Source organism: Anser cygnoides, chromosome 14, assembly GCF_040182565.1.
Source record: "Anser cygnoides isolate HZ-2024a breed goose chromosome 14, Taihu_goose_T2T_genome, whole genome shotgun sequence".
Lineage (NCBI taxonomy): Eukaryota > Metazoa > Chordata > Aves > Anseriformes > Anatidae > Anser > Anser cygnoides.
Window position 1 is genome coordinate 1,614,307 of NC_089886.1, and position 16,889 is coordinate 1,631,195.

The window sequence follows — 16,889 nt, forward strand, 5'->3', positions numbered from 1 at the left end:
ATATATATTCTTACTTATTAATTTCTGAGTTTCTTAAATAATGTATTCAAACACAAAATAGATGGCAAGGTATTTGGAAAAAGTTGTGTATTTAAACATGACTCCTCGTTAAAGTGCACTTAACCGAAATACTGCACTATGCCTTAGAAGTAGGAAGTTGACTGACGTGAGCAATGAGGCAGGCGCTTTCTGCAGAATTTATGCTATGTTTACTGGTGAGAATGGGTGCCAGTTCCTCGTCTTGTGCTCACCCCAGCACAGCTGCTCTGTAGATGTGGTATTTTGATTACTGTATGGTCTTTACTTCTTTTTTGACTTGTGTTTTATCAGTCTTGTCTACTTGTCTAAGTTGACGGTAGGCAAAGGAAATTGGGGAATCACGCTTGCGCTCCTTGTACTTGTGTCAGAGATAAAAATCCGTTTTTATTTTGAAGGAAGTATAGCTTTGCTTTCTGTTGAAGTCGCAACACTTTTTTTCCAGCTTCGTCTTCTCTTTGCCCTTTTTAAGTATAGTTAAATTTTATTTTTATTGTCCCTTTCTTTCATTCAGTTGGTAAAGATTAGAGGCGTTTGGAACACCTGAAAGTGAAGCCGCCTAGCAAGTTGTGGCTTTGAGAGAAGTGATAGTCTGCTCTTCTAGACTACTGACAAAATACTTGTCCAAGACATTATTTCAACTTCTTCCACTTTTGAAATGAAAAAGTTAAAGGAAGTTAGATTCTTCTAAGCACCCCTTGTTGCATAAAGATTTTGTTACATTTGGAAATTGCACATATAGCAACTCAGCACACCAGTGAGCTGGCTGTTAGGGAAGACTGGTTTGTAGCTATACCAAAACCCCTGCAATTCATTGTTGTAAAGTGTGCGCGTGTGACTTCATGAATTAACTCAATTTTTTCAACTTTCATGCTTAAAGTCAGCATTTGTCCTCATTTTAAAATGAGGTCAGGAGGGTCCTGGTTTGAAATGGCAAACTGGCTTAGACGTTTTTCGGTAACTCGGTACTCCGCATATTTGTTTATTGAAGCAATATGTTAGTGTTTGAAAAGTTTGATAATGTACTATGTTTCGGGAGACAGAAGTGGGTTTTCTGGAATGGGAATACCAAAGATCACACCAGTGCTAAAATTTGCAAGGCTTCATCTTTCAAGGCTAGACTTGTAGGTAACAAGTCTGTTACGTCTCAAGGCAGGTACATATCGCTGTTCATTGGCTTTGGTACAAGTGAATTGCCTGATTACATGCGGATTTGGCTGTTTGTCGGGACAGGGGTGGGGGCGAGGAAGGGAAATGATCTGTTTGCCAGCTGTGCCTGCCTGCGTTTCCCCAGGAACTCGTGCGGAGCGTTCTGAGACGAGGAGTCGGACGCAGCATTTGTGCAGGGCTGTTGGGATTTCAGGTTTCATTGTCTCCTGTGCTCATCTGTAGCTGGGATTTTTTTCATTACTATGAGCATTAGTAAAATCATTAATTGTTCATTGAGTGTTAGTATGCTCATGGCTTGCCCACTGAGATGCTGTATTTGTCTGAAGAAGATAAGAGAGGAATTTGAGTGAAACTACGTAAAACTAACAGCAAGGCTTTCCCCCCTGTATAAGGAAAATAAAAACGTACCAAACTGCTCATCGTCATGCTAAACATACAAGAAGATAGGATTTATGGAAGTTCCATAGAGATTGAGTTTTGGATACCAAGTGGTACAACTGCACGTGGCCCTTAAAACCCGGCACGCAGGGGTGGCTGAGGTCCAGACGAAGAACATGAAGCGCTCTTTCCATGTGCTTGCTGTTCCGCTATGGGTGGTGAAAGGAGTTTGGGCCCAGATAAAGGATCACTCTTTCTGCTTTGTTGTTGTGTGTGTTTTTCTGGGGGGGGAGTGGTTTTGTTTTGTTTTTTTAAAGGTTAGGTGCCATCCTTTAAAGTCAAAGAATAGCTTGATGATGGCATGTTTTTCGGTATGCTAAAATTCCCTTTGAAAAAACTCCTGTGATCTTTTTATTCCCTTAGGAGTCTCAACAGTCCAGTTTTGGCACTGGAGAACAGAGTAAGTATATTAAACTTCCTTTAATACGTGTAATGTTTTTGTTGTGATTCAGTATTTTTAGTATCCCCCTAAGATGTCAGACTTTTTAAAGAGAGAGGCTTTTCCAGACTGGTCATAGAATGGAGTGTAGGTTAAGATTTTTCTGTACTTTCTCAAATGTTAACCTATGAAATAGCATTTGATTCTCTTTCTAGTTTCTTGTTGAGAACTAGAAAGCCAGTAACAGCCTTGCAACTCTGTTGTATCTGCTAGGGAAAAAAAAAAAAAAAGTATCTTTGTCATATTTTTTAATTCTTGAAAAGTTGCCTGTTTGGTTGATCTGACTGAAAATAGCTGAGTACTAAAAACAAAACACCCTCAGATAAAACCTCTGGACATAATAGAAACTAATAGAGTGCATATGTTCATGTTTTAGTAGAAAAAGCACATTGCATTTTCTCCTTTGCCATGTTCATTTTTACCTTGTGGATATAAAATCAGAAGAAAGAACAAATCAAGAATTCTTATAGTGATATGCTTAATAATCTTGAATTCTTGTCCCAAAATATATGTCCATATTTTAGACAAAAGCAGCTTTTATTCCTCTTGAATTCTATCTGTAATTTGAATATTACTAAAATGGATAATTTAACCAGGTAACATACCTAGAAAAATGGAATTAGATTTGTGCTGTTGTCTTCCAGAAGTCTTTCCACTCCCTGTTGAAGTGATTAAACAGATTAAGTAGTAAAAGCGTAATGGTTTATTCTTAGGTATTCACAAGCAGCTTAATCTAAACACCTAATACAGTGGGGAATTAAGGAAACAAAACGTAATTCCCTGATGCTAACAAATAGATGTGCGTTCTGGGAGCAACTGATCTCGCTGCATGTAAATGGAGAGGCAGGATAAATAAAACATAGATCTGGTTTTCAACTCCTGCTTGAGTTTTCTGGGAAACTTTTAACAGCTTCAATTCTTGTTCCTGTTGTACTATGCTTAACAATATACCACAATGAAGGGAAAGGGAAGAATAAAACCCCAAACTGAAAAGCAGATTATATCAGTATATATTTTGACTGTAAGAGTTGGTTTGAGTGTGTGAGCTTTCTTTTTGGATTTAAAGGTTGCTTATCCACTAAAAAGCTGTGTGGGGTTGCTGAAAAAAGTCAAGAACTCGACAGGTTGATCTGTATCCCGTACCCAGCACATGGAAGGCAATACATTAATCTTGGTAGAAGCAAAACAGTTTTTCACACCATCAAAACCAAATTAAGCATGTATCGGTTTCAACGGTGATGATTTAAATAACTTTCTAGATTTTCTCGGTTAAATTAGTTGTTTTACGTGGTGTTTTGTCTCTGCATCCACTCACTTGGCTGGTCTCTGGGAGGCTGTACCTGGTGTCTGCTGGTTCTTCCTTTCTGCTGTTCGCTCAGCCCTTCTGGATTTGTTTATCTAAGACTGTTTACTTCTGGCAATCTTGGAGTGACTATTTTCCTGTCTGAGTTTAAAACTATGCACTTTTTTCTTCTAGAACGATATAATCCTTCATCAAAAACATCCAATGGTCATCAATCCAAATCGTAAGTAGCTGTTGAGAAAACGTTTCTCAAATAACTGTTGAATTTTAAGAGATTGGGGAAAATAGCTGTTCTGTTACTTGGCTGTGTCGGTTCTTGCACAGACTCCTTAGCATACTTGTACTAGACTGGCAGAAAACAGGGATCATTTCCTGTAAGCCCTTTTTCAGGGCCAGTACAGCAAATACGGTGTATTGGTATGAGTAACAAATACACTGTGCCTTCTTTCCTTTCCCCTGCTTTCGTCAGCTATCAGGGTAGGTGTGCAGGAGTTCGGACCTAGGAACTGGCTTGTGAACTGCGAGCATATAAGAACGGGCAGGATGGGACAGGACGTACCAGACGTGTGCATTGCAAAGCTGTCAGCTAGGAGCAGCTTGCAGCAGTTGCACAAACAGGCAGGATGAGGAACTGTTTTGTTATTGGAGGACATAGTAAATTGTGTTTGGGATCTAGTTAAATTCATGCTACGTGGTCTCTTAAGTGACCAATAAACGCTTTTGTTAGGTATACAGACCCAACATTATACTTCCTCAATTATACAACTGAAAGAAAAAATAAAAAGTAACTGGAAGATTCTAGATGACTGTACTCCACCACCTTTCTCAAACCTGAAAATTGATTATATGCTGCTTCAAGATAATTTCCAAACAAACATGTCCATGAAAATAAATTTTTACCACCCGATTGTATGTTTCATAAAAGTGATAGATTCTGAAAACCTGGTATTCTGAGTTAATATTTGCTGTGATGCAGTTGCAAAATGAAGTCTAGTTCTTCTGCTTGTCCATGTACATACTACAGTCTTAACAAGACTAAAAAGCAAATGACCTGTGGGAAGGAAATAGAAAATAATTGAAGGCCGATTTATTTATTTATTTTAGACTTTCAGTCAGTTTCCTGAAAACATGAGGATTAAGAAGATGCTTATAATGCAGCCATTTCAACAAGTAGTAGAAATAGGAGTTCACTGTTTGACTTTGCTTTTGTTATGGTAGTGTAATTCCATGAAGGAACTGTGCTATTTCCAAAACAAAATGCAAGAACATCTTAAGGACAAGACATAGCATTGTACATTAGTTGAACTGGGGTGCACAGGAAGAAGGATTAGAAGATGTTTACTGTTGCACTACACTTTGAAACAAAGTGATTGTGCTCTGTTCAAAAAGCTGAAAAAATGAGTTAAATGTATCTTTTGGAAAAGGATAGCAGTGAAAAACATATTGGGAACTAGATCTAGAGGTTGGTGTCTCTTTTCAGATTATCAGTAGAACAACTATACTGTGAAATTCAGATATACTAAACTTTTAATCCTTTCTCATCTTCTTTCTCCAGATGTGAACCGAACCAGACAGAGTAAGATGTCTTATTTTTGTAATCCATTTTTTTTAAATAAGCACAAAGGCAATATACTCCACTATGTTTTCAAAGTGTTCGTATATTTTCAGTATTGTGAAATAGTGTGCATAATTATAACTAGCTTAAATAATAGAGTAATTGTAACTTTGAATAATAATAGAAAAATTATAGCTTAATACAGTTGTGCTTTTGCCGTGAGACGGGAAACAGCCACTTAATTCTATTTAAAACAGTATTCTTGGTCATTGTATATGGGACATTGAACATACAGATTTTAGCTCTTCCTGCATTAGTAAAATGTATCAGATTTCATTTCTAAGTTTGACAGATTGAACAAAGGAGTGAAAGTACTAGAATCTGTTTTTTTCTTTAAAGAATGACTTAACTCGCCATTCTTAAACAATTAAATGTTTTAGAATGATAACTTGCAGATTTCACCCACGCAGCCTACTCTGTAGTATAAACAATATAGAAGAATGCTTTGAATGTAATTAAAGTACATGGAAAAACTTGTCTCACTTTCTCCCTTTTACTTACAGTATGTTGAAAGATGACTTAAAACTTAGCAGTAGTGAAGACAGCGATGGAGAGCAGGTATGTTCATTCAGTACCAAAGTTTCAGAAAAGTATAGCAAGCGCGTTGATAATTTGGTAGTTCAGCAGCGGTCAGTACTCCCAACAGCAAACTGAGCAACTCAGAGATTTGTAATTGAGAAGCAAAAATCAATTGGCAAGTTTTTAAACAAGCTCCAGGTATTCTACAATGCAAACTGGGGGAAAATCATCTGTTTTGTGTGAATAGTACGCTTGTACCTAAAGACTCTTGCCTTCCTGATTTCAAACGAACTTTCTCTGAAAATAAAATGGAGTGTACTTCATAACATATGTAATGGCCTGCCATTTCAAGATAGAACCCTTCATGTTCTTCCATGCTGTCTAACAAGTGTGTGGCATAAACATTTCTGTGCAGGGACTGTGTTTGAGATGATAAGAGCTACTGTGTTTGTGTGTTTTACTCCCAGGTTTTATCTGTAACTGAGTATAGCAGCACCTTTATTGCTATAGATAAGTCTAATTTTTCTTCTTTGTCAATATTAATGTTGTGCAGTTTCTGCTAAAAATGGCATTTGGCATGCTAAATTAAAAATACCTGTGGGGTCTATGCTACCCAGCAGTAATCCACTCTCCTTTTTTTATTAAAAAAAAAAAAAAGTTTTCCCTATTCCCACTTCTATTACTTAATTTGTTTTCTCACATGGAAAACTTGAAGATAGTGCATTTACTTGGTTACCTACTAGTACTCCGGCCATCTCTAGAATATAGGATCGTAGAATTTGAAAGAATCTGATTCAAAAAGATGTTATTAGGGATTGAGAAAATAGGATCTCTCAGAATACAGGGGACTCTAAGATGACACATCTGTAGTAAAAACTTGGAGAAAACTGATTTATTTTTCTTTCTGTTCAAGGAAAATGGAGACAAACTTTCGCAAGTACTGAATTAAAACACTATTCAGGCGAAATATTTTAAAATTTTAAGGCTCTAAATTGATGCTTTGCAACATAACTGTATATGCAATCCTAAAGTAACTTCTAGAAGCTTCATGCTCTTCTTCTTAATTGCAGGATTGTGATAAGACAGTGCCAAGGAGCACACCTGGAAGGTAGGCATTCCTGCTAGATTGCAGCATAGAAAGTAAAGCAGTGATATTCAGCCCAGTCAGCACTCATGACTTGATCTCATTTCTAAAATCTGTTTATCTTTCATCTTCTGTTAGAGCAAAAGGTGATGAGAATGTAATCGGTGATTGAATGGCATTTATCCCGCAAATTATACTAACCACTTTGTGAATGGGGCGGGGGGGGAACAAAGGCTGTTGTTTGTTTCCAGGGTGCATTGCATTCTGTTGAATTTTTAAGCAAATGTTAATTAAAATGTTAGATTTCATCCTTCCTAATGGAAGGACTTCTAGGATGTGTTTGCGGCTTGGGTAGTATTTCTTTATTTTTCTTCATTTTTGTTTTCAGTAATTCTGAACCTTCGCAGCATAACAGTGAAGGAGCAGATAATTCAAGGGATGACTCGAGCAGCCATAGTGGATCCGAAAGCAGTTCAGGATCTGACTCTGAAAGTGAAAGCAGTTCCAGTGATAGTGAAGCTAATGAACCATCACAGAGCGCATCCCCTGAGGTAGGATTTGACGTGTATTTGGGCTGTCTTCATTAGTTTGGCATTCATCCCGAGTTTTAAAAGCAGAAAAATTGAACGTGTTCTCAAAGTGGTTAAAAAAAAAGTTGAACTGACACATGTGGAATCATTCCCACATCTGCTCAGTGTTCTTTTGCTGAAGCACCTCTAGTTGGATATAATAACAGTGCTGTATACACATTGGATGTTCAACTTTGAGGTGATTTTTACCACCAGTTACTTGGTGGAGTACAGACCTTAGGTACAGTAACAGTATCTTAAAAAACTGTGGTCTTTTAGTCTGGATAGCTGTGGCAGCAGGTATTGCCTGTGGGTAGCAGCTGCTCTGGATGAGGGGAAAAACGAGAACTGCTATTTGTAACTATATTCATCAACTCATTTTTTTTGTTGTTAATTATTGATCTCAGATGTTTGGTGTACCTCTTGCTCAGGCGTGCAGCACAGTATAGGTGTCCTGCAGAAAAGATGGAAGAAGTGTGAAATGCTTAATGTAACACTGCTGTTTTTTTAAATTTTGTTTTTAGCCAGAGCCACCCCCAACAAACAAGTGGCAACTGGATAACTGGTTGAACAAAGTTAATTCGCATAAAGTGTCACCAGCTTCTTCTGTGGACAGCAATATCCCGTCCTCACAAGGCTACAAAAAAGAGGGACGGGATCAGGGGACTGGCAGTGGGTACGCTGATCAAAGTGGATCCAAGGATTCGATTTCTTCTACACCAGGGCGAGATTCCAAACCCACCCAAAAGGGCTCAGAGAGCAGTCGTGGCAGGCAGAAATCACCTGCGCAGAGTGACAGCTCAACACAGAGGAGGACTGTAGGTAAAAAGCAGCCCAAGAAGGCAGAAAAGACATCTGTTGAAGAGCCTAGAGGAGGTCTTAAAATAGAAAGTGAAACCCCAGTAGACATGGCAACAAATATACCTTCAAACAGGCATAAGGCAGCCACAAAAGGTTCCAGAAAACCTAACATAAAGAAAGAGCCCAAATCTTCCCCTCGGCCTACAACGGAGAAGAAGAAATACAAGGCTTCGAGCAAATCTGCCCAGAAATCCAGGGAATTCATAGAAACAGATACCTCATCCTCTGATTCAGATGAAAATGAAAGCCTGCCTCCTTCATCACAAACTCCCAAATATTCTGAGAGCAATAGGACTCCTGTTAAATCTTCCATGGAGGAGGATGACAGCTTTTTTCGGCATAGAATGTTCTCTCCTATGGAAGAGAAAGAGCTTCTTTCACCACTCAGTGATCCTGATGAAAGGTACCCACTCATTGTGAAGATTGACCTGAGCCTCTTATCAAGAATACCAGGGAAGCCTTACAAGGATGCTGATGCGCCCAAAGTGGAAAAGAAAAACGTACCCGAGAAGCACACAAGAGAATCCCAGAAGCAGCCTTCTGACAAAAGTTCTACAAAAGGCAAAAGGAAACATAAGCAGGTGATGACTTTGTAGATATAATTTTGCCTGTTATCTTAGCCCCTTATTGCCTTGCTACGGGGGTGAAGTGTATAATCCAGCAACCCATATCATACCTCGCTGTAGAGACGCTGAGTAATTTAGGAGATGAATTTGGCCACTATTTTGTGTAGAATATGTTGATCATTCCTGTGTCATTGTATTAGGGGTTATTAGAGTTTTATTTTGGAGTGAGGAGGGAATGTGGAGAAAGTTGTACCTGGAGGTCTGTGAGCACCATAGCTAGAGCTCGTGGAGGTCGTACAGCTTCTGTACCTCCGAGCACTGCATCCTGCGCTCTCCTGCCTCCGCTCCACCTGCCATTAGTCCCTGTTGCACTGCAGGCCAGCTCAGGCAGCTGATCCAAAGGAAAATTCATCTGGCCAAAAAACAAAGGCTTGATGTGGATCATTTCCTTCAAACAGCAAATGATGCAGTTGCATGGGAGCTATTGCCGGGACAAGGGACGGGGCAGAAACAGACCTGGGGCACAGCAAGAAGAGAAACCATAAGCTCAGGGGTGCTGCTTTACTGGGATTGGAAGTCTCTCTCCATAATATTGAGTCTTTTCAGAAAAGCATTTAATCTTCTCAATTAAATAAAAAGAAGGAATCCCCAGAGACAGTAAAATGGACAGGAATTAATGAGGGATCTGAACAGAATTAGCACTGCTGGGAGAAAAATGGTAGGGGGTAGCTACTAGAATAATTTTAAACTGCTTTTGGAAAAACTCAGCAGAACATACACAGTCTGTATAAAGAGCAAATCTGTGACTGTCAGTTGCTGTTGTGATTTCGTGATGGTGATGCTCAAGGTTGCAATATCGGTGTGACAAAAGTGTAACCTTTTGGGTTTGAGTCTGGTTCTGTACCAGATGACATACTCTGTGAGGCCCTAAGTTCTGGTTTATTCATTGTATTTCTACTCCCAGTGCTTGTTGAAGACAGCTTTGAAATGCACCCTCAAAACCCTTTGACTTTAGGATTAGGTGTATATAAAACCCTGGTGTTCAGCATCTCTTACTTTATAGACAACAAGACTTTTACTGTTTCTGGCATTCATAGGCTCCCAGCATAAAATCTGTTTCCTGATCTCTTATTAAAGCTTTTGGCAACTTTTTTCTGGTATTTCATGGTAATACTTTTGTTCTAATATGTACAATTTGACTGCCACTTTTTTTACACAGGTTGGTAATTTAGAAGTCAGACTTTGTTTTTCATTGTGTTTCAGTCTCAGGGTTCAATATCTGGTCAAATATTTGATGCAGGCTAGATGCTTTGGGGAATGTTTTTGTGGTCTGTACAGATCTTATTCTGTACACTGCAAAATACCTACTAAATGAAATCTATTAAATATGAAACCTTTACAGCTTCACTGAGATAGTAATGTAGACGTTTGCCTGGATGTATTTCTTGTTTGCTTTATTCAGAATGAGGATGAAAACAGAGCCAGTGAAAGCAAGAAAACAAAACTGGAAGAGAAAGCTCCATCAGGACACAAGACGTCTAGCAGTAGAGAGTGAGTATCTTGCTTATCTCTTCAACACAAAAGCTCAGGGTGATGAAGAAGACTGATGTCCGTCTCCCCCCCTTCCCTTCCCTCCACAACAAAGTGTCTCCTCACTATTAATCGATGGGTAAAATTTCATGCTTCTTATTCTTGCGACTGATTTAGTTCAGTTTCTACTAGTAGCTGGTGGAAATTGATTTCTATAACCAAAAACGTTGACCAAGCACATTTTTTTACTTAACAAAACTAAGGTAAACCCTGAAGTGAAGGGTTGGTTTATTATGGAAAGTACACTTCCTGTTTTTTTTCTCTGACATATGGTGTTGGTTTTTTTTTTGTTGTTAGAAATAAGCTGTGCATCTAGCTTTTGATCTTGCAAAATCCATACTTTTAAATTAACCTAATCTGGTAATCCTCCATTTAGCAAGTATGTAAACTGAGAACAAGTTAATTAACTGACATGTGGGACGCTGATGGCATTGAGACTTGGATCCATGGATTTAGCCTCAAATTTGCTTGACAGATTATCTGAAGTGTGAGCGACACAAAAAAATAAAACAGTGCAGACTTAGCAAAAAACAACATCCTTCAATACCCTTTTATTGCAGGTTATTTCTGTAATTTTGTAAATGACAGGATAAGGGGGAATGGTTTTAAACTAAAAGAGAGGAGATTTAGATTAGAGGTTAGGAGGAAATTCTTCACTCAGAGGGTGCTGAGGCACTGGATCAGGTTGCCCACTGAGGTTGTGGATGCCCCACCCCTGGAGGTGTTCAAGGCCAGGCTGGATGAGACCCTGGGCAACCTGGCCTAGTGGGTGGTGTCCCTGCCCGTGGCAGGGGGGTGGAACTGGGTGATCTGTAAGGTCCCAGCCCGAGCCACTCTGATTCTGTCTTTCTTTTTTCCTTTTATTCTTGATATTTGCTTGATTGCCAGTGTGGTTGTCTGCAGGACACTTCATTAAATGCAACTACGTTTTAATTAAAATACTGTGTATAAATAATTATTTAATGTACTGTACTCTGCAAAAAGGGAGGCCAGGAATAAGTAACGATAGCCCTCAGCAGCCAAGGTAAGAGTGTACCAAAAGGTGAACTTGAGGAAGTTTTCCAGTTCCCCGGCTTCCAGAGCTGATTTATCTGGACCATCTTTTTTCTGAATTGTTAGGCTGACTAGTCTGCAATAGACAGGCTGGCGCTGACATTGGCATTAATTTCTGACGTTGTGTTTAGGGTGTTTTTTAAGAACTGTTGCAGGGATGTGGTTTTATGGTTAGAACTTGCCTGCTGCATTTTCAGGTCAGAACAGATAAAATGGTAAAAACCAGTTCAATCAGGCTTTGTAACATCTAGTCACTGTGATGATTGTTCTTTCTCTCTTCCTCTGAATCTGGTTTGGTAGGGCTAACAATAAAAACCTTGGTTTTTGGGGGAGGAGGAGGGGACAAAAAAAAAAGAAAAAGAAGGTGGGCTCTTTTTGTGTTTTGAAAAATAAAAGACAAAACTAAATGTATTCATTTTGTTAGGTCTCTAAAGCCAAGTGCTGCTAAGGAGAAGGATTTACTGCCGTCTCCTGCTGCCCCAGTCCTCCAGAAGGATTCCAAGCAGGAACATGGGTCGCGGAAGAGGACCGTCAGTCAGTCGTCATCCTTGAAGTCCAGCAGCAACGTCAGTAAGGACGGTAGTGGTGGCAGTAAAAGCAACTCATCTTCTAAACAGAAGAAGATGGAGGGAAAGGGTTCTAGCAGTACTAAAGAAACCAAGGTAAAGGGCTATTCTGTGACTGCCTTGAACTTGTCAAACTGCAAAGCGAAACACATACTCAGTGTGATCTAAACAATGATTCACAGTTCAAGTTGAAATGCAATTAGTTTTAGACTTGCATTGTTTCATGTTGTGGTGCTTAGGTACCTTGGAAGTCGATAAATTAGAAAATAACTTGGGAGAGATTGTGGAATACTAATGCTTATTCCTACGAAATGCTTGTGTTAATTGCTGAAATGAGTTTAGACATCTGATTACAGATGCTGCTTATTTGTTGATGAGAAATATCACTACATATCTGTTTACACAACAGTAAATAGAATAATGAGGTTACTCTTATGTCATCGGAGCAGATACAAATCCTGTCCTAATTTTAAGAACAGAAGCTGGGTCTGTGTTCACTGCTAGGATGCAGAGTTATGGCTCTCATCTTATTGCATCCTAGGACTCCAGAAAGGTCCCTTTAACTCCAGCTCAGGAAGGTACAGAGCACTCTGTTGTTAGAGTAGATAAAACATGGGTGCAAAGATGATACAGGAAACTTTTTAATTTAAGAGATTTAGGTTAGGAAGATACCTAGATGATGGGATTCAAAAATATTACAGGAAGATGATGCGCTTAAGTCATTGAAATGTAATGTGTTTTTTCATCAATATATAAATGTGCATTACTGGACAGAAATTACTTTGTGAGAACATCTGACTGTTTAAAATGTATCACTGAATACCTGTGATAAGCAATTTCTAATGTATAGCCGATTTTCGAGTGTAATATGTTTAACTTGGAGGGATTTCAGCTCCATCTGTGGGATTCCAAAGTACGCTGAAGATGTTGGCGCAGTCTGTCTGTGAGCTCTCTGCAGCAAAGCCCCGAAGCTTCCTATGGGCTCTGGAAACTGCAGTAGTTTAAGCAGCTGCTAACCTCAGTGGTTGGGTTTGCAGTTTCTGAGAAGGTTAGAAGCAAGGTCTAAAGCGTTCAGGAAGGATAATTGATTGGGCAGGAGTAAAGCAGCAAATTGCCATTAGCGATGGCAGAAAGTAGCTTAGTCATCAGGGTGGAGTTCATGAAATATCTGGACTGGGAGACGTGCTGTGTTACTTCAGATGCCATTGCCCTGAGATTTTTAGAAACCTGGCAAGGTTGTGTGCGTCGAGACACTTCCAGGATGCCTGTAGATAGTGAAGTTGCATCACAGACTGCTGCTGTCTGTCCTTTCCTTATTTGTTAGCATAGAACTATCCCTAAACCAGCTGTTAACTTGTGTGATGTTTATCCTTTTATACCTTGGATATGCTTAGTCATGCCTTTCTTAAAGCAGTATACTGCATTCCACTGCGTGTTTTGGTATTGACTGCAGGATCCTTCTGATTAGCAATGATCTGATAAAGGTAGGTTATGAAATACATCTGTACAGCTGGCCTTTGGTCTTGATAAATCCAAAGAGCTGAAAACACATGTGAAGCTGGAAAGCTGCTTTACACTGTTGAGCAGAACAGATTCACTTTAAAATCACGGAATGTTTTAGTATCCAGTCTTTAGCCTGAAGTGTCACTGAGCTGTGTGTAATTTAAGGGAGCAAGGACTGTATTGTGAGGACAGTTGTCATTTCTCCTTGAAGATGTTGCTTATCATTGTGAAATACTAGTGTTTTCAAAGCAAAGATATTCAGCAGTTTACTGTTGAGAAAAATGAGAAGTCGTTCAAATATTCATAGCATCTTTGTTAGGCTGGGAAAACGGGACTTAGAAACTGCAATGTGGGAGATTCAGGGAGGGATTTCCTGGACCTAGGTGTGTCTAGGAAACCATAGCTGCGTTCCTTCCTTTGAGGGAGGTCTCCTGGTGTATTAGAGCTAAGAGCCTGATCGCAGCCTCCGTGTCTTCCTCTGTGCCAGCATGAGGTGAAAGCCTTGTGGAAGCCGTGTTACTGTATGGCAGCTAGAGCAGCTGCAAAAATGACCTTACTGTGAAGTAGCTGTGAAGTCACAGGAGAAATTTACATAACAAACGCTTTATTTGAAGACAAAAGACTTAATTGTTCTTTAAGTTTATGATTTGGGAACAATTTTCCTTTCAGGAAAAGATTCTGAACAATTCCTCAAACTGCCCTCCTGTGTCTGCTCCATCTACAGAGAGCTCAAAGTCTAGAAGAGCAAAACTTGTTTTTGATGACAGGTAAGAAAAGCAGAGGGTTCCTTTCCCTTTGCGGGGATGCTAGTCCTAGAGCACAGCCACCTTCCTGTGGGGAAGCGTTGTCTTTTTGCTTCACAAAAGATGTTAAGTTCAAGCTCATGCTCTGGAGAGCTGCAGTGATGTGCTTGTCTGCCCGCTCTGTGTGCCACGTACTTGGTAGACAGCGCAGTCCTTGAGAAGGAACCGTAGCCTGCCCTGTACGTTCCTCTAGAGCAAGACAGGACCAAGCAGTAGAGTTGCATAGCTCAGGGTTGTTCTGGTTTTAAATGCTGACAGGTCCGTTGCACCCTCAAATTTTTGTTTTGTTTCCTTCTCTACCCCACACTGTTGATCAAGTGTTTGGTTTGCTTGGTTATCAAATGCAATCCTGTGTACTAAACATCTTGCTCAAAATACTGTTTCAAATTACCTGAAACGAGAGAACTGAATGTAACTGTTTTTAACAGTTTTATCATACTGTAAATAATCATACAATTTAACTATTACAAGTATTTTTTAAACAGCTTCAGAATACAGTAGCTCCTGTAACTTGAGTTGGGAAAAAAAAAGTCAGCATTAAGAAACTTTGATCGTAAAAGGAAATGCATTGTGGATGGTGCTGAGTCCATAAGTTTATCTCTTCTATTGTAGGACTTACTCAGCTGATCATTATTTACAGGAAGCAAAGAAGTTAAAGCATAATGCGGATGCACTGGTAAGTAAATCTGCAGTATTTCTCCAGTGTTTGCACATTATACTGGCTTTTGTTTACTGCTTTTGCTGGGTTGCTCCATGACTGTACTGGGATTTTCTGGTGTATCCTCTTGGTTTTTGTCTTTAAATTTTTTTCCATCTCCTCAGTCTGACAGGTTCGAGAAGGCTGTGTACTACCTAGATGCCGTAGTGTCGTTCATTGAGTGTGGGAATGCATTGGAGAAAAATGCTCAGGAATCCAAGTCCCCGTTCCCTATGTATTCAGAAACTGTGGAATTAATCAAGTAAGCAATGTAGAGGATACACAAAAGTCAAGTGGGTGGGAAAGAGGTCTGGAAATCAGAGCTTCTAGGTTTCAGGAAGCTTTTTCCACCGACTTTTGAAATCTCTTACTTTCCAGTAAAACCAGATCACTTACCACTTTGTTCCAGTTGCTGGGTCTTAAAGTGTTTTCATGAATGTTGAGATCCTTTGTTCCAAGGTTCTTGACGTCTCTCAACAATACGTAATACATGAAAAGCAAAATTTTTTCAATCATTATGTAGTCATGTTTCGTTTAAGGTCTGGGGGAAGTAACTGAAATGGTGAACATGGTTGAAATTAGAAATTGATAGGAACTTTGGTGATGGATAAATGATAGTAAAATACTTTATTTTGTTGTTTACTTGATGGATTGTTTACTTGTTGATACTTTGTTTGTAGGTACACTATGAAACTGAAGAATTACTTGGCACCAGATGCTACAGCTGCAGATAAAAGACTAGCAGTGCTTTGGTACGTGTGTTCTGAACTTAATACAACACACTGATTATTTCAAGTGCAGTCTTCGTGAAATACTGCATTACACGGAGTTCTCAGGTGGTTTTGAACAAAATATGAGTTTTCCATTTGACTGTGCAGAAAGATTAATGCTATATATCTGGTTACTGTAAATTTGGGCAGAGAGGCTCTCTGGTTTTCGGACTATTAATTAAATTACTGAATCTTTCTCCAGCTCTGTCTGACTTCCTTAAAATTGTCAGTTAGTGCTTTTATTTTAAGAACATGATTTCATTGGTGGGATATGTATAGCAGCAATGATGCAACAAAGTTGTTATGCAGCTAGAAATGGTGGAGAGATCTTTTGAACTTTTATCCTCCTTAATGTTTTGGTAAAATTACTGTTGATGAATTGACCTCTCCATTTTCGCTTTGTAAATTGCAATACTCAAAAATAATGGATTGCTGTTGAGTTTGATATCCAGCTGATAGGAGGCTGTTCGGTGTCTTAAGTGCTTCAGAAAACACCATTGTTGCATTAACAAACAAACAGTTTTCTGGTTTGTTTTATTTTTTTGTAAGATGGGATTATCAACATGCACTGCTTATTCATGTGAAAGAATTTGTAGCTCTGATTTGTGCCTTTTTTGCAAAGATAAACTTGAAACTAAGGTGTTTGACTGGATTTGAAAGGAGTAATAGCAGAAAGTATGAGGGTCCTTCCTGTGTATTCACCCAGCGATACGTCAAAATTTAGAATGACTGAAGAATTGTCGTTTGCCTTCGGGACCAGTGAAATGGCTGCAGCAAGCAGTGGAGCAGAACCAACCAGTATCAGGTGGAAAAGAAAGGGGAGGCTAGAGCAGAATACACTAGACTCAGTATGTCATGACATAAGCAAAAAATCAAATGAAACTCTTATCTAGCAAGTAATTTAATGTTGTCTCCTGAGCTCAGAACTGGAGATCAGTTATATCAGCAAAGTCATGGAAAACTATAGTTTCCGCTCAAGGCAGAAAGCTGTGGCTTTCACTTCCTTAAGAAGTTAAAAGTGGGTTTGGAGTTTTGCTACTTAAGACTTGACAATTGGCTTTTCAGAGTTAGGAGAGAAAGGTTTTAAAAACACAGCTGCTAGATTTTTGAACTTCACTGAGATGCGATAAACTTGGCTTTAATTGTAAATGTTTTGCTGTTCTGTCTTTGGTTAGTCTTCGGTGCCAATCTCTGCTATACCTAAGGCTTTTCAAACTGAAAAAGGAAAGTGCATTGAAATATTCTAAGACTCTGACTGAACATCTGAAGGTAATTGCATAAATATTTTTTTCATTTTTAATCAAATT

At 39.1% G+C, this 16,889-nt stretch overlaps 1 protein-coding gene across 2 annotated transcripts in view; it reads left to right on the forward strand.

Moving 5' to 3' along the window:
* Positions 1-16,889, forward strand: part of AFF4 (ALF transcription elongation factor 4) — a 49,873-nt gene that overhangs the window by 25,420 nt on the left and 7,564 nt on the right. For both annotated transcript variants that reach the window (XM_066977112.1, XM_013175810.3), the window contains exons 6-19: positions 2,008-2,044; positions 3,561-3,609; positions 4,942-4,962; positions 5,505-5,559; positions 6,591-6,628; positions 6,993-7,155; positions 7,698-8,615; positions 10,063-10,151; positions 11,668-11,905; positions 13,982-14,079; positions 14,728-14,791; positions 14,938-15,074; positions 15,493-15,564; positions 16,758-16,851. In XM_066977112.1, the coding sequence (XP_066833213.1) occupies positions 2,008-2,044; positions 3,561-3,609; positions 4,942-4,962; positions 5,505-5,559; positions 6,591-6,628; positions 6,993-7,155; positions 7,698-8,615; positions 10,063-10,151; positions 11,668-11,905; positions 13,982-14,079; positions 14,728-14,791; positions 14,938-15,074; positions 15,493-15,564; positions 16,758-16,851 (2,073 nt within the window). The remainder of the gene's footprint in view (positions 1-2,007; positions 2,045-3,560; positions 3,610-4,941; positions 4,963-5,504; positions 5,560-6,590; positions 6,629-6,992; positions 7,156-7,697; positions 8,616-10,062; positions 10,152-11,667; positions 11,906-13,981; positions 14,080-14,727; positions 14,792-14,937; positions 15,075-15,492; positions 15,565-16,757; positions 16,852-16,889) is intronic.